Source organism: Podarcis vaucheri (assembly GCF_965113315.1).
Source record: "Podarcis vaucheri genome assembly, chromosome: 6".
In the NCBI taxonomy this organism is placed as follows: Eukaryota; Metazoa; Chordata; class Lepidosauria; order Squamata; family Lacertidae; genus Podarcis; species Podarcis vaucheri.
Window position 1 is genome coordinate 10207953 of NC_138764.1, and position 22420 is coordinate 10230372.

Below are 22420 nucleotides of genomic sequence, written 5' to 3' on the forward strand. Positions count from 1 at the left end.
CTTCCCCTTCCCCCTCCTCCCTCACACTTCCCAGTCAGCTCCAGAGGTTATGCCAAGATGCTAAATCAGGGGTCAGCAAAAGGGGGTCCTGAAAGCACCCCCCTCCCGAAAGGCACCGCAGCCACCGATGCTGCCTCTTCGTCGGCAGCCTCCGCGCCACTGCCGCTTCCTTCCCTCTTAGCTGCTTCCTCCTGTTCGGCCACCTCAGCAGGAAGGAAGGGGCAGTGCCCAGAAGCGTCCGTGGCTTCTGATTGGCTGCAGGAGCTTCCTGCAGCCAATCAGAATCCGTGCCATGTCATGGAAGTCAGTCTCCGTGCGGCGAGGCCTCTGCACTGCGCCTGTTTAGCGTGGGGACTGACTGAGTGGGCGGCAGGGTCTGCAAGGTTGCGGGCCAGATTAACGAGCCCGGTGGGCCATATCCGGCCCGCGGGCCTTAGTTTGACGACCTCTGTGCTGAATGCATTACTTAGTTAGAAGTACTGGTGGACCACCAAGTTATTTCCAAGTAACATGTTTGGTTCCCGGGTGGCGCTGTGGGCTAAAGCCTCAACGCCTAGGGCTTGCCGATCGAAAGGTCGGCGGTTCGAATCCCCGCGGCGGGGTGCGCTCCCGCTGCTCGGTCCCAGCGCCTGCCCACCTAGCAGTTCGAAAGCACCCCCGGGGGCAAGTAGATAAATAGGTACCGCTTACCAGCGGGAAGGTAAACGGCGTTCCGTGTGCGGCTCTGGCTCGCCAGAGCAGCGTTGTCACGCTGGCCACGTGACCCGGAAGTGTCCCCGGACAGCGCTGGCCCCCGGCCAATAGATGTGAGATGGGCGCACAAACCCCAGAGTCTGTCAAGACTGGCCCGTTCGGGCAGGGGTACCTTTACCTTTACCTTATAGAGTTAATCACATGAACAAATTACCCGTACAGTGGTGCCCCGCAAGACGAAATTAATTCGTTCCGCAAGTTTTGTCGTCTAGCGAATTTTTCATCTTGCGAATCACGAAATCCCATAGGAATGCATTGAAAATCAATTAATGCGTTCCTATGGTCAAAAAAAGTCCAAACAAAGCCAAATTTGGTACAACAACAGTTTATTAACTGCTCTTTAAAGTCACACATACTGTAAAGAGCAGTTCAAAAACTGAAGGGAAAATAAATTAACTTTATAAACAAAACATGTCTTTGTTTTTAGACAAAGGAAACAAAGTCGCGAGACGTTTTCGTCTTGCGAAGCAAGCCCATAGGTGAAATTCGTCTTGCGAGGCAAATCGAAAACGGAAAAACCTTTCGTCTAGCGAGTTTTTTGTCTTGCGAGGCATTCGTCTTGCGAGGTACCACTGTAGTTGGAAAGTCCCTCAATCAGTCTAGCCTTAAACTCACTGCATGGCTTATCTTTCGGACTGAATCCCAATCTGCAACACAAGCCTAATAATAATATTAGCCTGCCTCACAGTATCATGAATGGGTTACTCAGAAGCTACGTGAAGGATATTGAACACTTAGGGGAAATGCTATATAAATACTTGTTTTATTATTATTTTATTCATATTTAGGATTAAGGTTTAGGCATGATGCCCTCCTATCCAAAGGGCAGCAAAGTTCACATGTCCTGTAAAAGCTATACTTAATGATAGTTACCATTACTGTTTTAAAATAAGAATACTTTTATTGATGCAAAATGCGCCTGCAAAACCAGAGTTGCTCTCTAGTTCATTGTCTGTTTTGTGACTTGTGTGCCCACACCTCAAAATTAGATTTCCACTGGAAGTAATCCTTGAAATAAAACTTAAATAGATTTAAATCTATGAAAATGAATTGAGTTGCATGCTTCACACAGCAGCAGCATCTTGTACTTCAGTTCGAAAGTTCAACTATTCTGCATCCGTGATGTTTTCTTGTAGCCTGCAAAATTGTTAGGTTTAATTACTGCCACTAAATCCCATACACCTTGTATTAACATAAATTTATTTTAAGTGCAGAATCCTGCTTCCTTTGTGAGCAATTAGAACTTGCATAATTATCATATACAATATCACAGTAAGAAATGTTTAAAATAATACTTTGTAGGGCTTGCAAACAACTCAAAATGTAACATCAGTTTGAAGTTCAAGAGAATATTTTGGAAATGTTTTTGAGCATCTCAATCAATGGGTCTGATCATCATCTGAACGGCTTTTAGCGAGTATGATCCGCCTCTGTACTCAGCCCAAAAAATCCCATCCTGGTGCTTGCTTCTGTAATGTCCTCCTCTGTACCAAACTCCATTGAGGTTAGAATGAGCACAGGCATTGTACCACCAACCTCCTTTGTGAAAATGGGCACAGTTTCCTGTATGAAGAAATGAAACGTTAAGTGAAATTTCACAGCAGAAATAACTTACTTTAATAGTCTTTGTATTTTGAACCAATAGGAAGCTTAAGCTTGCAAGCACATTTCTCTCCTAGCTGTGATCTTGCAACATTCCCCCGACCTCAACCCGAATTTAGTAGTGTGGCATCGCATTGCTGAGCAAGTAGCTTCTTCTCCCATTGGAAATCAGAATCAGGACTAATTTTAAAAATGGTCCCATGTCTTTTGGTGAAGAAATGGTTCTGTCTTCATTGGTCAACTTTGAGCTTTCCCTCCCACTCCTCTCAGCCTCTAAAGTAAGATAAGAGAAAGTGGAGATATTTTGTGTGGTTTCCTTAGCTGCAAAGTCTATGGATCTGGTGGCACTGCCCATAGCTCTCACTTTGCAACTTACAGCAGAACAGGACTTGCTGATATAGGGTCCTACAATGATTCTTTGTGCCCACATAGTGGTTGAGTGGTGCTCCTTCCTAAGGTCTTGACATTCTGAAGAAGTTGTAGACTTCTAGGTGTCCCAAATCAGGTCTATGTTGCTTGAAAAGTCCTTCACCATGCAAATAAAATGTAAGGGTCTTGCTAAGGAATGTAAAGGTCTCTGTTAAGGAAATTGTGCCTTTTGCATGTTGATCTTCTAGAACAAGGTCATTGTCCTTGTTCAAGAGACAATTGACTGTTCTGGCAGTCATTCTCAAGACCTAGGAGACGTGTTCCTACCTCAGTATTCTCACTTCAGTTTCTAAGAGAATAGTACTGCTGTGTATAAGCTTCCGTAATAGAGCTCCGTGATGTGTGTGTGCTCCTTCTTTGTGGGGCGTAAGTGAGGATCTGTATGTACTTGCTAATATGTCTAGTGTTCATAGAGCTTTTCCTACTTACAATTATTTATGAGTGTTTCAGAACTGAGAACCCTGTCACAATATTTGTGCTTTTGCCCAAAAGCATCTTGAGTATGGGGATGTGTTGTACTTGCCTATTGCTCCTTACTCTAGAAGGAATTATATCTCACTCTGAAACAGGATCCACTCTTGTCTTGAGAATACCTTTCTACCTTTATCCCCTTTGCTTCAGTGGAAATTTCACAATGTTACTTGCAACAGGTTTCTTTGATTCTGTAAAGGTAAAGGGACCCCTGACTGTTAGGTCCAGTCGCAGACGACTCTGGGGTTGCGGTGCTCATCTCGCTTTACTGGCCGAGGGAGCGAGCGTTTGTCTCCAGACAGCTTCCGGGTAATGTGGCCAGCATGACTTCGCCGCTTCTGGCGAACCAGAGCAGCACACGGAAATGCCATTTACTTCCCGCCGGAGCGGTACCTATTTATTTACTTGAACTTTGACGTGCTTTCAAACTGCTAGGTGGGCAGCAGTAAGGAGGATAGAATCCTGCCTTAACCATTTCCATTCTTTCCTGCTCAAAGGATAAGATACGGGGGGGGGGATGGTTAGGTTTCATTCACCCATTTTGTCCCTCTGGATTTTAGCTCTTGTTTGAGTCTTAAGGGACGCGGGTGGCAATGTGGTCTAAACCACTGAGCCACTTGGGCTTGCCGATCAGAAGGTCGGCAGTTCAAATCCCTGCGACAGGGTAAGCTCCCGTTGCTCAGCATTTCCATGCACTGCTCTGGTTTCAGTGTTCCATTGCGCCAGAAGCAGCTTAGTCATACTGGCCACATGACCAGGAAAAACTGTCTGCGGACAAACGCCAGCTCTCTCGGCTTGTAAAGCGAGATGAGCGCCGCAACCCCAGAGTCGCCTGTGACTGGACTTAACTGTCAGGGGTCCTTTACCTTTCCCCCCTTTTTTTTTAGTTTGAGTCTTGGGGAAGTCCTTCTTCCTATCTTTATTTTATCCTCTGTTTTTTGCTACCTTAGTTCTTCTTATGCTTTTGTGACTAACGAAAGGATGGAGCTTGGCTGTTACCACTCCTTCCAAGGACAGTTGAAAAATTGACTGAACTGAGAAAGAATAAGCTGTCAAAACCTAGTGTCTGATTTGTTTTTTTCTGATTAACAGTGTTTTGTTTGGTTTCATTGCATATTTATTGGTGTAATTTGTTTTGGATACATTGAGTATAATACAGTACCTTCCTTATATTCTGTGTCTTATATTCTTCAGAAGTTACTATGAACCTGTACTTTGCAGTCTTCTTTAAGCCCCAAATCTTTCACTAGATTTGGATAGAGGCAAGTCCCTACATGTTGAATGCATGTAGTTTTACGTATTTCTAGCTTTGAATGTGCCCTTACATAGTGTGAATGGGTAATTTCTGATGGCAGAGCAAGGCTTGCTGGCCCCATATTTATTCTGGCATGGTAAATAGTAGTTCTCAGGATATGAAGGTGCGTTTGAACATTTGCTGTGTGAAATTAACGTGGTTTTACCATTGCCAAAAGTAACGTGCCAGTTGTGCATGTTTGAGTCATCGTACATGAAGATGCTTTGTGTATGAGCTTGAACATTAGAGGATAGTTTTGTTTGTTTTCTAAATTTTGCTTCACTTGATCAGAATTATTTCCACAATTCTTTCTTGTAATAAGAAACAGTAGATTTATATACTGTTGTATTTCCTACCTGTGTACATATCTCTGTCTCGGTCCAGTGTTGTAAATTGTTTCCCATTGTGCCATATCATGGAGTCACCAGCATTCCCTTGATAAGTGCCTAGACGCAATCGATAGAATTCGTTTTCTGGTTCCAGTCGGAAACTGCTGTATTCTGCATAGACTTTCTTATTACTCCAGTCTTCTAACTCAATCAGAAGTCTGTAATTGTCCTGATTGGAAAGTAAGTAAATATTTTCCAGTCCCAGCCAGTATTCTCCAGCAACATTTCCAAATCCTTTCTGTTAAAACAAAACAATTCTGATTAGATTGCCTTGTAGTTCAGTTAGAAAGTTATTTATTTACTGTTAATATATCACATAACTATAAGTGGTGTCTTTAAACACTGGGATAAATTTCCAATCAATACTGAACCCTAATTGATGGGAGAGTTCAAAGAAAGATGTGTATTGTTCATCTTCTTCCCTTTTCCTTTGTAGTATCTAGCACAATTCACCTCATGTCCTGCTGTATGTTTCCTTGTACCACCTCCCGCATCTTTGGCTGGTAAGATGCTCACAACATTCATTATGTTGTACCAGATACTATGGGGAGAGGTGGCTCAACATGGACTGCCATTTTCAGAAGAGGGTGGTCTTTGTTCTACCACTAGAGCAGACCTGCCACAGAATTCTACCCACCTCCATAGATTTTGGCTATGCTTATTCAGTACATCCAATTCCTGAACACCACACATGATTCTAGGCTGAGTTCATAATGGTTCCTTCTCTATGCAGGGATGAAAACAGAACCCATATAAGATACTCCTTCTGAACCAGCCAGGGTGTCCTGTGGGTACAGGATTGTCCCACTGCATCTTCCTTCTCAGACTGCTTATCTGCTTTCAGTTATTTTTTTGTGATGGCAAAGATGGTTACTTATTCATATGGCTGCAATATTTATGGCTGCAGTTTGGTTAATACATTATTATTAATCAACTTAAATGGTACTCCAGTTAATCAAGAAGCAGCTTTTAAACAATTTATTTGAATCCATGCATTTTTTAAAACTGCAGATGGCAAATTCCATCTTAGAAGAGTCATTTCTTACTTTTTTAGAGACTAAGAGGTGAAATACCTCCTTTATCATTTAAAAATACATGTTTTGATTCAGTATTTCTGCTTTTTGCTAATACAGATTTAATTTTTTAATGAACTAAGACTAGCAGCTAACTAACAGCACAATTCTATGCATACTTATTTAGAAATAAGTTTGTTCAGTGGAACTTCTTAGTATGTCTAGGATTGCAGACTAAGAGTTTTTTAATTGGATGACTATCCTATTTGTATAACATTAAAATGCTTAATAAGGAATTAAAATATCATAATCTTAAATATTGACAGGACAAAATGGAAAGGAAAGGGATGGACATAAAGTGAGATTATGGCTGCAAACCTATACATGGTTATCTCAGAGTACGTCCCTCTGAACTCAGTGAGGCTTAATTATGAGTACACATGTAGAGGATTGCACTAAAGGCAGACTCTTTGCTCCTTCCTGGTCACTTTTCTATTGCACTGTGCTAAGCCATGTGTCAGGGAACTGCCATCAGTGCCGGAGGGAGAGAGCAAAAGCCAGAGGGATTCCAGAGAGCGTCCAGGGATTGGGAGAAGCAGCCCATCTTCTGGGGAAGAGAATCAGCGTAGCACCAGTGGAGAAGGGGGGCAGGTGGGGGAAGTGGCGAGGCGGTCCCCTGACTCCTTGCCTGGGACCAGCGGGGAGAGTAGGGGTCCTCCGTTGCCCACGCCCTCCCTGCGCAGAAGGCTTTTGCGCAGAGTGGGTAGGCGGAGACTAGGCGTCAAAGAGCTTCTTTGCTGGAAGAAGTTTAAGAAACGCCCACTGACGGATTCTGCCAGCGACTGAGTCAGCCACGGGTGAGTGGCAGTCCGGACAGATAAGGTTTACTTTGGCATTCTAGCACCCAGCCAGGGAGATAGTTGCCTGCTTGCGCATGAGCAACCCCTTAGGAACCATTACACCATGGTTTGGCTTAGCCTGGTGTCCATACTTGTAGTTCAGCTCTCCTGGGCAAGCCATGAGCTGTAAATCATAGGACAAAGCTTAGTTAAAGCTTGTAGTTTGTCTGGAGAGAGCTGAGCCACAAGGCTCCCTGGGTTTCGATGACATGCTAAGCTAAACCAAGGCTTTTCTCAGCGCAACAGCAAAACTACCAAGGCAGAGCAAAGTGGGAGCCCAAATGATTGTTGATTTGCACTAAGCCATGGTGTGGCTTAACATTGCACGTAGAGGAGGCCATTGTGAACAGCTTTGACATAAGAATTCTGAAGCAGGTACAGAGATGCCTCCAATGCACACATGCTTTAAATAATTCTGAGGAAGGAACATATAATTTCTGTTTTATAGTGCACCATAACTTGTTGGCTGCCTGAGTCTTTTAAAAAAAAGATTACCTTGTAATTGTCCCAGTTTGTGAAGAAGTTCACAGAACCATCTGTTCTTTTTTGTATAACCGTCCAGCCCCCAGGATCAAGGCTGTTCTCACACCATAATTGCACAGGTCCATGGCTGTTTTCAGGCTTGATCATATAAATCCCGCTGCTGGAGTAGCCAGCTTGTTTTGCTTCTTGACAATCTTTGAATGGACCTTTTGAAAACAATTTGAGAGTTTAAAAATACGTCAGAGTTCTGTAATGGTGCTTACTACATTAATAGTAAAATATTTTGTAAAAAGCTATTAAGCTGACATGCATAAAAATGATCCAGCATAAGATATTGTTATGCTTTCACTTTGACAACAGTAACTACGGCTTGTTTTTCTTAATGCTCATTTGCCCAAAACTAACAGTTGCAGGACCAAACTTGCAAACTGTTCTAAATCATTACAGATTTTCCTAATCAGAAGGTATCATTTATTTCACATGCCTAGGGTAGAGAGGTAAAGAAGTGCATACTAAAAGTTGCTGTAGCTTGCAGGTGTGGAAAATCATTTTTTAAACATTTTTAACTTGTACTAAGATAAGTCACACTAGTCCATCAAGTTCAGTGGTGTCTACTTTGACCAGTAATTGTTTCCATGTTCTAGAATAGCGGTCTTTCTCAGTCCTGGCACTTGATTCCTTTTTCAGCTTGTGTTGCCAGGTGTTGAACCTGCAATTTCTGCATGCAAATTCTTGAACTATTTCAGTCTGGCTTCAGGCCCAGAGGTGATCCCTTTGGTTGATGACCTTTAATTGGAGAGAGACAGGGGGGGTGCAACGCTATTGAGTTTCTTAGATTTCTTAGCGACTTTTGATACCATTGCCCATGGCGTACTGCTGAAGTGGGTTGGAAGCTGGAGGCACAGTGATGCAATGATTCTGCTGCTTCCTGCCGGACAAGCTGCAGAGAATGATATTGAGAACCTCCTGCTTAATCCATTGGCGGTTGTGCTGTGGGATTCCGCAAGATTGTTCTGCCCCCAATGATAATTATGAAGCCGTTGGAGGTGCTCATTGCGGTGGGGCTTGGTGTCACCAATATACAAATGACACCCATCTCTGTCTCTACATGCGATATATGTCAGATGCTGTTGTACTGGACTGGATGATCCAAGGATCTTCATTGGCTACCTATATATTACTAGGCCCAAAGTATGGTTTGATTTGTAAAGTCGGAATGACCCACGACCAAGGTAAAGTGGTACCTCGCAAGACGAAAAGAATCCGTTCTGTGATTCTCTTCGTCTAGCGGTTTTTTCGTCTTACGAAGCAAGCCCATTGACGAATTAGCGGATTAACGCTATTAGCGGCTTTTAGCGGCTTAGCGGCTTAGAAAAAGGGGGGAGGGGAAAAAACCTGCAGGAACTCGCAAGACATTTTCGTCTTGCGAAGCAAGCCCATAGGAGATTCGTTTTGCGAAGCACCTCCAAAACGGAAAACTCTTTCGTCTAGCAAGTTTTCCGTCTTGCGAGGCATTCGTCTTGCGGGGCACCACTGTGCCTCCTATTCTTCCTTTCCCTTTACTGAGTGGCCGGGCCTGTGTTTAGAAGGAAAGTCTATTTAATGTCCCACTGTTGAACAAGGCTCACTATGCAATGACATGGGGCACGACCTTCTCTATCGTGCTGCAACAACATTAATGAGTTTCTGATGTTTGATGGTTGGTTAACGCATACCTCTTCTTTTAGGCCTATGAGTGATTTGAGTTGTTTGATTTCACTCTGATGAAATCAGTAAATCACCAGATTTACTGCTCTTCATTTGTAATAATTTTACATTGGATTTTATCCTATGTGTATTTTGATATGTTCTATTATAGTTTTATAATTTTATTGGAAACCACCCTGGGAGTTAATAAAGAAAAGTAAAGTATGTGCTCCTGCAAGCTTTCCTGCCCCCTTCCCCAATGTTTCCCAGCTTAGGTAGAACATTTTCCATCTTTCAAAGTCCAGGGAAGAGAATGTCTCAAACGAATGCACAAGAAGATTGTTTCACTAGTGGTTTCAAGCCTCAAATTTCCCCTCTCCTGCTGCACATGCCTTTCCACTGGGAAATATGAGAGGGGGGAAAGCTAAGCAACATCTAAAATACTTTCGTGTTGCCTCCTGCCTGTTAAGCTCTCAATTCATTTGAAGGAAGTTTCCAGATCTTATGAATATAATTCTATATATTATTTCAATTATAGACATTTATATTTCAATTATATATATTTCAATTATATATATTTCAATTATGTAGAATATTAACAGATTCAAGCAATGAAAACAAAGAAACAAGGAAGTGAGACTTAACTTCTTTTCAATTCTTAGGACTTATTAGCCCATGTCAGATTATTTTGTAGCCAGTTTTTCGTGTTTCAGAAACTTCATAAAACATTGGGGTGAACAGCTCTGCACAAATGTCTTCCACCTCATTGTAAATTTTCCATGTGGGTAAAACTCTGAGGGTATGGAAATTCATCTCTTGTTGAAGGATTTTTTTATTGATCAATTTATGGAGAAGTAAGTTATAAATAGTTTTGCAAAAGCTATTCATAACTTGTAAAGATATCCTTCTAGCCTTAAATAAATGCATTTCCCAACAATGCTAGAGAAATAGGTAGTTGTGTTACTTTGGTTACAGTTCTGCCCACACCAAGGTGCGAGTAAGTGATGGAGAATTTAGTGGGCCTTGTTTACAAGACACTGTGCACAGATTCGTTTTTGAGGTCTGCCTTTTTGTACCCAATTTCATATATTCACACTTACGCAGCAGTCAGATTCTAAGATGTTTGCTATGTTAAAATGTGAAAGGGCAAGTGTCCTCCAACACCATGGCAAAAGTGTTGCTTTGTTGCTGTATGATTGGGCAGCCTTATACCTTGATTAATAATTAGCTCTGTTCCCAATGCGTTACATATTATGCAAATAATTAAGTACTATTTACATCTAGTATTTCATTTGCACTGTATCCCTCTTTGTATCAGCAGCTGTTCATTCAATATTTCATTCAGTATGTGGTTTTTCTTTGAATGCTGGTCAAAATGGCCAGCTGTGACAGAAGAAAAAGCTAGGCATTTCTCTGTGGAAGAATATAATATGCAAGAAGGAATGATTTCACAGATAGAAGAATGGGAGATTTTAAAATGTAGAGTTTTGAACCCTGGCTGTTGCAGAAGTGAAATTTCTTCCAGATGTATCATAAATCATATCATTCATGGATACTTTCTACAGCTCTTGTAATCCCCAGGTTATTTTTCACAGTTTGCTAGTAAATTATCATCAAGAATGTGCTGAATGAAGCAGATTGTTAGCTACAATATTCTCTTCTTCTACCCTTTCCAGAAATAAATAGTGTGTGTGTGTGTGTGTGTGTGTATCAGTATCAACAGGTGTCATAATAAAAATAATAAAAAATTGAACCATAATCTTCCATTACCCCTTAAAACATTATAGCAGCTAGATAGTTACCTTTAGAGGACAGTAATATTGATCTCTGTTTCAAATTCTCCCTTAACTTTCTTGTCCATATAATCTATATCAGTTGCAGAAATGTCAGGCCTCTTCAAATGGATGATCGTTTTAGTCCTGTAGCTTACAATTGTCTGAATAATTTGTCACCATTGAAATAAATTTAGCCTTTTGTTTTTAGAAAAAAATAACTTGAAAGCTTGACTACATAGCACACCCTCAACAATATTTTGTAGATTTTACCAGGGTAGAAACTTGCAGCCATTGGAGGCATTGCCTGTATACATAAACATGTTATACAAACAAACCTTTTGCTGTGAGTAAATGGTCTCAGACACTGGACTGAGACCTACATTGCCTACAGTGTGCTGCTGGAATGTAACTGCTTAAAGCTGCTAGAAGATATGAAGAAGGTAAAAGGTGCAAGAAAATGGCCCATGCTACTTTCTTTAACAAAGAGCTTGACAAAACTACAGTCTCTTAGGTCAGAACACTCTTCATACAGTTCCATAAGTTGGTCAGCACCCTTTTGAAAAGGTTTCATTTGGTCATTCCTAACTGAAAGAAGCAGGTTTGTGGGACAAAGGCTTTCGGGTGAAAACTGGCCATCTGAGTGTAAGAGCATTCTGCAGTGATTTTTGGCTTTGGTTTGTGTTTTCTTCCCAGTCACCAACCAGAAGTCTTCAGATTGTCTGAGAAGCCCCCGCCCCAAAGGTTCATAGATAATAGTTCTAGAAATAGCCGTAAATGTCTTACCTTCATTGATTAAAGTTAACGGTGGGATCCTGAAAGGGCTTTTTGTAGGAGAAGTAGCAGGATCGGGGGGTGGCCTTACATCTCTGTCTCTAGGGTAGCCTGTGTCTCTTTGAATTTCATTACTTCCCAGGAGCCCAGGAGTGTATTGTTGACTGTTAGGAATGTGGTGAGGCACCACTTGAACTAAAGGAGGAGAGCCATGTGTGTCCTGGCGAGTGAATATCCGCAGACATTGCTCTTCCAACAGTGAGATGACGACTGACTGATTATTTACAAGATCTGTTAGTGTTGCATATTTAACTTCCAGTTCTCTGTACCTTGTAGTCATTTTCAGCATTTCAGTTGTGACATTGAGGATTTTGTTTTCCAGCTGGGAAAGCTCAAGTGAATTGTCCCGTTTGCGGATTATCTCGTGCAGAAGTTGCATGTACAGCTGAGTAACCCTGGAATTCATGTTGCGGCTCTCTTTTCTCAACAGTTTTACTTCATTCACTATATTCCCATCCACATCCACCACTAGCTGCAAGAGATCAATCTCTCTCTTTTGTTTGGATAATACATCCTTCAGATTCTCAATGTCCATTCTAGTAATTTCATCTTTTTTGTTCTCTGGCCCTGGCCCTTTGGTGTTGACACAAATTGGTCCGGTTATTTTTTGTTCAGGGACAATAAATGTATAGCCACACTTTTTCCCTTCCTCTCCTTCTGTAGAACGTGGGTTTCGTCTGAGAGTGTTTTTGAGTTTCAGCTGTTTTGTGCAGTGTCCATTTGGTAGTAACAGAAGTAACAGCAAACTCAAAGTCCACGAGAATGCCTTCATTTTCAAGTAAGCTAAATGGAAAAAACAAAATTAAAAAATTGTTGTTAAGGTCCTTTTATTAAAAATACTATGAAATCCATCGGTCACCAAGGATAGAGAACTAAGATTTCTGTAGGATATTTACTAAGATTTCTGTAGGGTGTTATCCCCTCCAAACTTACGGTAGTCATACTGTATTCCCAGTAAAAAAAAAAATAAGGGGGGAAGGAAATCATGTTATATATTTGCACCACAAATAGATCAGTCAACTAAAATATGAGCTATTGGGCAGTAGTAATGCTATAAAACGTGACTTGGAATGGTTTTAAAATGCAGGAGAATTCTAATAGATTGACAACTACTTAGAGATAATACTAGTAATAGGCTTCTAGAATTCTATGAAGGTGAATCTAAAGGCGACCTTGCAATAATTCCTTCCTGGATTCAGCAGCCTCTCCTTCAGTCTAATGGTTGCTATATGGTGGTTCTGTAGATTTCCCCCATTATTCAAAGCACTAAGACCATTTGCATCACTATTTGGCAGTGTTGCTTTGGAGTTGCTTCAGCATCAGATAATCTAGTACTTCAGGGCCAAACAGGCAAGTAGCATGATCTTGAGGCACTTCTGTGGGATAGACGAAGACAATTGCCTCCAACCATTTTGCTTCATATTTGCAGCATGTGATGTCAATGCACTGAAGTAGTTCTGGCTAACATAGGTATGTGTAGATGGGCAGGGAAGTATAATAAATTGTTTGTGGGTTAATGACTTTGGGGGACCTGTTTGCAAGCCCAGCATGACTAGCCACTTCCGAGCAGGGAAGCAGAGATCTCCCAGGATTGGAGGCTTGGAGAAAGAGGCAAATGCTGCCAGGTGAGAGATGGGAGGGTTCAGCCTTCTCTGTATGGGATAAAAAGTTAGGATATATCTATGAGAGAGGACTCTGTATTCTGATAGCTCTTTTTCTCTTCTACTACTTCTTGTTTAGATTAGGTTTTTCATTGTAATGGCAGAAGTGTGTGTGTGTGTGTGTGTGTGTGTGTGTGTGTAAAAGAACAGTTGGCCATGGAACCATAGCTATAATGCTATCAAATTCAATTTTCACAGTCTTCTCCCAAATGGTGAGATTGGCAAGGGGAAAGGGAAAAGGCAAAGGCAAGAGGATCAAAATATAGAATAACTGGGAGTTATTTAGAGCCACAATAGTAGCTCAGCAAGAATGTATACCACGGATCAAGAATGTTCCACCTTGCCAAGAGGATGATTGCATGATTAACAAGCAGAGTCAAAAGAAGCTATTAAAGACCAGTTTCCTTTAAAAATGAAAGTCTTACTGAAATGAGAAGAACAAAAATGAACACAAACTTTGGCAAATAAATATAGGCGGACCTATATAGGCAAATAAATATAGGCGGATGCTAAAAAATGAATTTGAGGAGCACATTGCTAACAACAGATCCCTGTGCTGGAACTAATTATCACAGGAAGAGAGCCTGAGGAACTGAGTCAGATAGTGCTGACAAGAGACAAAGTTCTAGGCCTTATTACACCTTTTAAAAATGACAAATTCGCTGGGTCCAGATGACATCTACCTGAGAGTCCTTAAACAACTGAAATGTAGAATTGCTGGTCTTCCAGTAAAAATATATAAATAGTACCTCAGACCAGCCTCCATAGCTGAGGTTTGCAAAGTGGCCAATGTAACACCAGTTTTTAAAAAGGGATCCATGGAGTTTCCTGGTAATTACAGGCTGGTTAACTTAACATCTATTCTGGGGAAAATGGAAAGTACTGTTAAAGATAGAATGACCAAGCATATAATAGAATAAGAAGTCTTGCAAAAGCAGAACCAGCATAGCTTCTGCAAGCATTCTTAGAGTTCTTTGAGTGTTTCAACAAACATATCTAGTTTGCTCCCAGCTGAGGCTGTCTTCAATACTTAATGGGTTTATGAGATACTACTACCATAGGTATTTGTTAAGATGTTCCCTTCTGGGTACTTGGAAGATAATTTCTAGACTCTTCGAAAACTTAAGGGTCTGGGTCAAGCAAAAACCAGTTTTGACTACAACCTATCACTTACAGTAGCAGCTATTGGACAGATCCATTTGCCCATGGGTGTACATTATACATTGAATATTCTGACATGAAAGTACTTTGATGTATGCATCAAATAAGAACCCATGGGGACAGTGCTCAATGTTTTTCATAGCTTTAGGCATTGGTGACTTCAAGGAAGCTATTTCTTATGAACCCCTAAACATTCCATCGTAAGAGAACTCCCTCATTTTCCCCACATAAAATCTCTGAAATTTTCCTTATGTTTATTTCCCTTCTCTGTTCTCAGATAAGTGGAACCTGCAGCAAAATGTTGAAGTGCTCCTGTTCAGAATGCTCAGTTCCATTTCCACTCCTGACAGATTTTTTTGTCTCCCTTCCAACAGTCAATCAGTACTTTGTGACCAATAAAAGATGATCAGTCCTCATTGGAAAGTTGGTTGGAGGGGGGAGTCCTGTGGGATTTCCCCCTCAATATTTTTATTCTTTTATAAACCTTGGGAGTTCCCCCATACCTCCATATGTATGACTGGCACCATTTTGGTTCAACTAGCACTCAAAGAATTAAGATTGCTCTTAGTGCTTATATAATGGACACAGTGCTGCTGTGTGGCTTCCTTCCTCAAGTGCCTTGTCAGTGTGAGGAAATCCATTCTGTAACCCTGTTTTCTACCGTGTGCTTAATTTATTAGTGTATAATGTATGTTATCATTGTGTGTCCTCCAAAGGTTCTCTGCTCCAATATAGGAAAAACCTCTGCTGCATCACCCAGCCTCTGCTTAAAAACCTCCAGCACCTACCAAGGCAACTGACCCTTTATGTCCTGAAGTTAACCTACCGAATGTGAATTGTTCAATAACACATTGTATTATTATGGAAACAAAGCAAGCCAGTGTATTTATATTTATTACTTTCTCAATTTTCTAGATGAGTTCAGATGGGTATTGTGAGCAACACTTTACCTAAAGCAACATAACTACTTCTTTAAAGGCAATTGAGGAAACTTGTTTTTTCTCACTGAACTTTCTATACATTAATTAGTAACAAGTAAAGTTTTGTTTTTAAAGCAAAGCCAGCCTAGCTGAATTGACATAGTGGAACAAAGGCATCTGCTCAAGATTGATTAAGTTTCACAGTACTGTATTGTTGAAACTGTACCTTTCATAAATGGGTTGCAAGGGTTTTAGCATATTTTGACATGTGTACAAAAAGGTCATTTGTTACTTGAATGGTGGTTTTCATAGTAACATACAAAAATCTTAGGTGTGGACCCTAAGTTGCAATGTATGTTTCTTATTCGGTCTTCTATACACAGAACCATTTCAATTTCTCATATCTTTGTGCACCACTGAATCTGGCAAACATTTTGAATATGTTGAACATCCCAATCCTTGCCAGAATATTGTAGTCCAAAATAAACTGTCAATTGCAGACATTTAAGTACAGAATCCTAATCTCAGTAGTGCCATGTTAAATTGTGTTAATCACATGTGTGTTGACATCAAAGTTTGGTTAAGAGTGTTGATTTTTAAGTCTTCTTGGGCAGAAATGGTTCATCTCACTTTCAGAGTACTGGAACTAAATTGATCCTAAAATTCGTAGGCTGCAATCCATGGACACATGCATTTTGTTCTTGCATTCCTTTTCCAGCAACTGCTGTTCTTAATCCTACACTATCAGGTGGAGTTTAGGAAAGCTGTTCATAGCTAGGTGCAGTTTCATGTTCAAGAGGAAATGTTTGGGAAGACCCAGTCTATGTCCTACATTGATTATTTGTTTTGTTGTTTTGTGTTGGTTATTCGAAAGTACATTCTGCTGAAATGAACTGGGCTTCTTTCCACATGATGGCAGCTATCCAACAAATGAGCTACCGCAAGTACAAACATAGGTTTCCCATTGTCAGCTATGAAACTTGGATTTCTTTATCTTTCAAAGATTACAGTGAGGAAAGTCCCTGAATCACAGCCAGTGTCAAAGTTGAAATGAGCATCTACTGCAACTAAATAGCAGTAGCTTCAAGGAAACTAATGTTGAAAGCTCATTTTTACTAACAGCAAAAATGTGTGCTCTTGTATTAGCATATTCCAGACTTAATCGGCATATTTTAAAGAATATATTCTTTTAAATCACCTTTAAAACCACTATTAAAGTACTTAAATGTTATGGAGTTTAAATAACACAGGAACCCACATTTTAAAGTATAGCTAATAAAAAACTCCTGAAATGACTTCATAGTAATTCTTGGAGTCATTAGTGGTTGCTTAAGGCTCCGAAATTGCTTTTCATACACGAAATGTGGAAATAAACTGTTGTCCATTTATTACCATTAGTGCTGACTGTGTGAATATTGGTGACCCTAGACCCAGAGACAACCTTGTTCCCCAGCTAGATGTCCTAATGAATTAAGGAACTATGCTGTTTTTGTCTGAATAAACATTTGATAATAATTTGAGCTAATGTCTACTACATGTATTAGTTTTATGTACTATGATAGATTCTAAAATGCAATCATTTTAAGAGCTAGTTATTGAAGCCAGGCTGTTACTTTCATCTGCAAATCGTGTTATTAATCTACTCCACTGTAACATGGAACATCACTGTTACTGTGAATCCAGGGTTCATAGTCAGCTGTTGCTCTTTGTGATGTTCAGTGTAGATTGCAGCTTTTGGGTAATCTTCAGCTATACGCTTTCAAAATTAATACTTGTAGCTGGATCACTAACAACTTACGCTGGGTTTACTTTTTCCCATTCAGGACTGGTCATGCAATTTTTTAGTTTTTCAAGCAGTAAATTCCTTCAGGTTAACACAGTCATTAGACAGTAAAAGCTATTCCATGAATAAGAAAGTGTTAAATGGCAATGGAAAATCCAAGTTTTAATGAGAGCCCCTGATCAAAATGTCCATTTGGGTGTACAGCAGGAAGAGTGATTTATCAATAGGAAAAGTGCAAGTTAAGACTTTAATTGTAGATTCTCCTAGTAATATATTTGGGGAGAAGCCTGTGACACCATTTCAGGGGTACTTCTTGATTAGTTTCATTTTCTTTTAGTAGGACTGTCAATGTTTTAGTAAGGAATCCTAAGAAAATCCTTTTTGTTGTGCAGATCAAGCGGTACAATTGGTTTTTCATGATCACCATCAGCCAGCTTTTCTGAATGTTGGTGGGGGGGGGATTTCCTTCCCTCTTGTATAAACATGAAACAATGCAGTCAAGAACATTAAACCTTATTCTTGTAATGGCGCACTCTCAAAATTTATTGGATTCAATAAAAGAAAAAACTAAACTGTGTGCATTAGTATGTGTGAATTTTGGCGGCACATAAAATGTAGCAGCAGACTCATCCATATGTAATCTACAAACTGAAATAACTACAGAAAAGTTGTGTGCCGATTGACAACAAAGAAAATGTATAGACACCAACCTTGCAATGGCTTTTTCTTCTGAAGGAGCATAAAAATCCACAGACCCCCTTTTGTGTAGATTCTCCTCCTGGTGCCAGAACAATTGTCTGGCAATCTGCGATGTTCTAGGGAGAACGGCTGCTTTCTCTTGCCATATATTACATCCGAGTACGTATCACCCCATTTGGTTTAATAAGAGAACCACATATCAAAATCATTTTCTTCTGCTCCAGGAAAGATGGAGATATTTTGAAGCTGCTTTGCCTTGCCTTTGCATGCTGAAATGCCCTAGCCAGCAACAGTAGACCTTGCTTCCATATACTGCACACTTGGGTGTGTTTCTTAAACAAACGCATGCCTAGACTTTAAGCAGTCAGCCCATATATGATGTCACTGGAGAACAGGAGGCGGGGGAAGACTCCGAAGGATTTCCTACCCACAACCTTTGGAAAAAGGAGAAAACTGGCAGGGGGGAAGGAGGGGGAGAGGGAGGGGGAGAACCACAGTATGAACAAGGAGAGATTGTCTGCTGGTTTAAGGGAGGGCAGCAGATAGAGAAACAATAAGAAAAGTTTAGGCAATTGCAAAATATTTCGCTGTGCAGCCTAAAGATCCCTGTCGAGTTGTTGCAGTAGTAAGCTTAGTTATGACTGGAGATTGTCAGGCTAGGAAACTCATTTTGTGTTCCCAGAAATGGAAGAAACAGGCTGAGTGAATTTAACAGTAAAATGAAGCAGTTACAGTCCCGAAGAATGCAGACCAGAATGTCACCTTCAATTCTTTAAGTTTATTTAATAAGAAACAGTTCTTATTAAATTGCAGTGGTAATCAATAAAATAGAAGATAATGTTAATTCTTTTTGTGAACGTTGCATACATGGAGAAATATGTTGGAAGGGAGAGAGCTGGACTTTTCTTTAGTACTATAAGAAAGAGTCGCATGCCAGTTAACAGTTTTACAGTATTTTGAGAGGAAAATAAAACACTTAATTTTGATTAATAGCAATTATCTTAATGTTTTATTCTAAATATCTATGTAGGCAAGGTAAACAATTGCATGAACTTCATGCTAGAAACCTGCAAAACTTACATGTAATTTAAATTAATTTTACCATTGAACTATCCTACATTGGCTGCCATCATTCTGCCAAATCTTTAAACTCAACAACCAGACAGAGATAATGAACAAATTCAAGGCACCCCACCATGTCTCAAAGGTGCCCCCTTCTGCATCGTTTTCTATTTAACTACAGTACTTGAATACTTCAAAAGCTTAAAGTTCTGCCAGTACAATTTATGAAGATCGTGTTTATTTAGAATCAGTGCAGTTTTTAATTATCTGTAGCAAGCATTTATTTTTACAGTATGGCATATAATAACTCTCAGAATGTAGAAGAGCAGAGCAAACCTTATTTTTAAGTACTTTAGTTCCCCAAGTTAACTTAGATGTAAGCAAACTCGCCAAATCACCATAGATGCATTTCTAAGAATAATTACTTTAATTCAGAGAGTAAAACTAAGGCCTGACTTCATGTTGGACTGGCAGTATACAATTGCAGCATTGTAGTCAGTCAGGCAGTGAGGACTGGTGACGCTTTGTTTATCCAACCAATCTAGTTCGAAATTTTCCTAGGAGACCTTTTGATATAAGGTTAGCACTTTGGAAGAACCTTATTGTAACATTGAAGCCTGGGAAGAATATGTTAGGGCAAAGGATCAGTTCAAAAATATCACTTCTGGCAAGGTCAAGTGGCGTTCAAATCTGTCAGTTTTGGTTCTTTCCCTTTCTCATTTTTTCAATCAGCTCATTAGATTTCTGCATCACTTTGTGATTTTTTTAAAGTATTCACAAAACTTCTCAAGCATATAGTGCACAGTTATCCTAATATGGACATTTTTGTTTGCAGTTTTGCCTAATATACATAGTTTTATAGACATTTTTTCTAGCATGCATTTTTTTGTTATTTTCACTAAAATTTGCATTTTATTTACATTCCCCTAATATACACATCAAGGGACGCGGGTGGCGCTGTGGGTTAAACCACAGAGCCTAGGATTTGCTGATCAGAAGGTCGGAGGTTCGAATCCCCGCGACAGGGTGAGCTCCCGTTGCTCGGTCCCTGTTCCTGCCAACCTAGCAGTTCAAAAGCATGTCAGAGTGCAAGTAGATAAATAGGTACCGCTCCGGTGGGAAGGTAAACGGCGTTTCCGTGCGCTGCTTTGGTTTGCCAGAAGCAGCTTAGTCATGCTGGCCACATGACCCGGAAAAACTGTCTGCAGACAAACGCCAGCTCCCTCAGCCTGTAAAGCGAGATGAGCGCCGCAACCCCAGAGTCGGTGACAATTGGACCTAATGGTCAGGGGTCCCCTTTACCTTTAATATACACATCACATTTTTGTTTGTTTGAGAACTTCATTGTAAAATTCAAATTCAAGTGCAAATTAGGTAGCTTTGCTTTAAAATGCAAACCAAACCACATGATCAACCATCAAACCCAATTCTTTGCTACTTGATAATCAGGGAAGGAGTGTTGCTACTTGATAATCAGCTCATTCTCTGAAATTCAGAATATTACTGACATCCCTTGTAGGTTGGGGTTAAGTATGTGACATTCTTTCCTCCCTCTCTGGCATCACTTTTTTTGCTGAGACAAACTTAATATCATTATCTAATTCATTGAATTAACTCTGTGCTACAGTAGGGATGTTTTTGCCAAATTGTCCTTCAAAAACGTCTTAAACAGGATTTTTAAAGTCTGTGTACAATTGCTCATGGCAATTTCAGAATATTATAAAATATTTCAGAATGTTATTTTAGACTAAGATATAAAGTATTTCACTCAGTTCTGTGACTTCTTGACCATGTGCTATTATTTGTAAGAACTCAGCTTCCTCTGAATATGACAACTTTAATTTTTACGCCATGACTACATAACAAGACCTAAAAATGTAAATGTGGTTTATCTAGAAAGTTATAAAAAAAACCCTGGATGTAGCAAATACTATTGATTTAAAAATAAGGTTGAAGGGAAAAGAAATGCCCATTAACCAAATATTTTTAACCTATTGATTTGTAAACATGCTTTTAAATATGTGAAACCTTATAGCCTAGTAACAGCATTCAGTTTTCAGATATGGCAAAGCTACATCTTCCTCATATCTTCAGTGCCTTGTCACTCGTTCTCCAGCTTAAAGCACAACGGAAAGGATATGGTTCTGATTATGGATTCTGTCCAACACTGGACACACAGAGTTGTGTTTACACAATGGACTTTCCCTCTCTTTTCCTTGCACACCCTTAAAATCTGCTCTGGACGGTCCTCCAGCACAAGCGATGGAGAAGAGGAATGTTCCGTTGTGCAACGGAAAATCGGCTGTGCCTCTGAAACAGCAGCAGTGGATACAATGCTAAACATTTTGTATTTTGTTGACCAAGACAAAAAAATCTTTTTTTCTTTGTGATCTTATGTTGTCCAGGTATTTATCTCTCAGATTTGACATACATTGACTCGGCATACCCATCGACAGGGAGTATTTTGGAAAATGAGCAGAGATCAAACTTAATGAATAACATACTCAGAATAATTTCAGACTTACAGCAGTCATGTGAATATGGTAAGTTGCTATGCATTCATACTGCAGATTTGTAAGTAATCATTGAATAAGGTTCTCTGAATATAAAATCCATTAATTCTAATCACCTATGTTCTGGGGTCAGCTACCCATCAAATGCAAGAGTTCCCTCCTAACGGAGCATAACACTCATAAGGCAAGTTTTACCCAACTCTGGGGACATTTGGAGTGGCAGCGCAAACACCTCTTCCAAAGCCCTACTGGCTCTGGTTAATTACAGCAGAGAGAGGAATAGTCTTTTTTACCCTTTCCCGTGGCAGTTCTAGGGTGGTGCAAGAGAAGGACCCAGATCACGACCCTCACCTGTCCAATGGATCCTTGACTGACCTCGCTCCACCTCGCCCTCACAATGTCCCATTTCAAAGCCTTGCACTTGTTTACTGCTGGTGGCACAGTACCTCCAAAATATCCTGAGCCTTCTGTGGGTGGAGCAGGGGCTTCCATGGTAGTGGAGGAAAGTACAGTGGTGCCTCGCAAGACGAAAAGAATCCGTTCTGTGATTCTCTTCGTCTAGCGGTTTTTTCGTCTTGCGAAGCAAGCCCATTGACGGATTAGCGGATTAGCGCTATTAGCGGCTTTTAGCGGCTTATCTGCTGATCGGATCAGCTGATAAGCGGCTTAGCGGCTTAGAAAAAAGGGCGGAGGGGAAAAAACCAGCAGGAACTCGAAAGACATTTTCGTCTTGAGAAGCAAGCCCATAGGAAATTCGTTTTGCGAAGCACCTCCAAAACGGAAAACTCTTTCGCCTAGTGAGTTTTCCGTCTTGCGAGGCATTCGTCTTGCGGGGCACCACTGTAGAGGCAGGTGAAAGGACACCTAGAGCACAGATCAGGTGTTAGGCATGCTTCCTTAGTAATAGTAGTTTATCAAGTATATTATTATATACTTAAGTGATGTTTGAAAATCTGTTTGTTTATGCGGACCTTTGGGACAGAATGTTTGAATTCC

The 22420-nt window shown here is 40.4% G+C and overlaps 2 protein-coding genes across 3 annotated transcripts in view; one reads left to right on the forward strand and one right to left on the reverse strand.

Moving 5' to 3' along the window:
- RALGPS2 (Ral GEF with PH domain and SH3 binding motif 2) overlaps positions 1–22420 on the forward strand; it is a 99727-nt gene that overhangs the window by 48077 nt on the left and 29230 nt on the right. For both annotated transcript variants that reach the window (XM_082229081.1, XM_082229082.1), the window contains exon 9: positions 21317–21454. In XM_082229081.1, the coding sequence (XP_082085207.1) occupies positions 21317–21454 (138 nt within the window). The remainder of the gene's footprint in view (positions 1–21316; positions 21455–22420) is intronic.
- ANGPTL1 (angiopoietin like 1) lies at positions 1498–18212 on the reverse strand. Its single transcript, XM_082229096.1, has 5 exons — positions 17861–18212; positions 11578–12408; positions 7346–7539; positions 4906–5176; positions 1498–2316 (listed from the first exon to the last, which is right to left on the reverse strand). The coding sequence occupies exons 1-5, from the start codon at positions 17889–17891 to the stop codon at positions 2129–2131; spliced, it is 1515 nt and encodes a 504-aa protein (XP_082085222.1). The 5' UTR covers positions 17892–18212; the 3' UTR covers positions 1498–2128.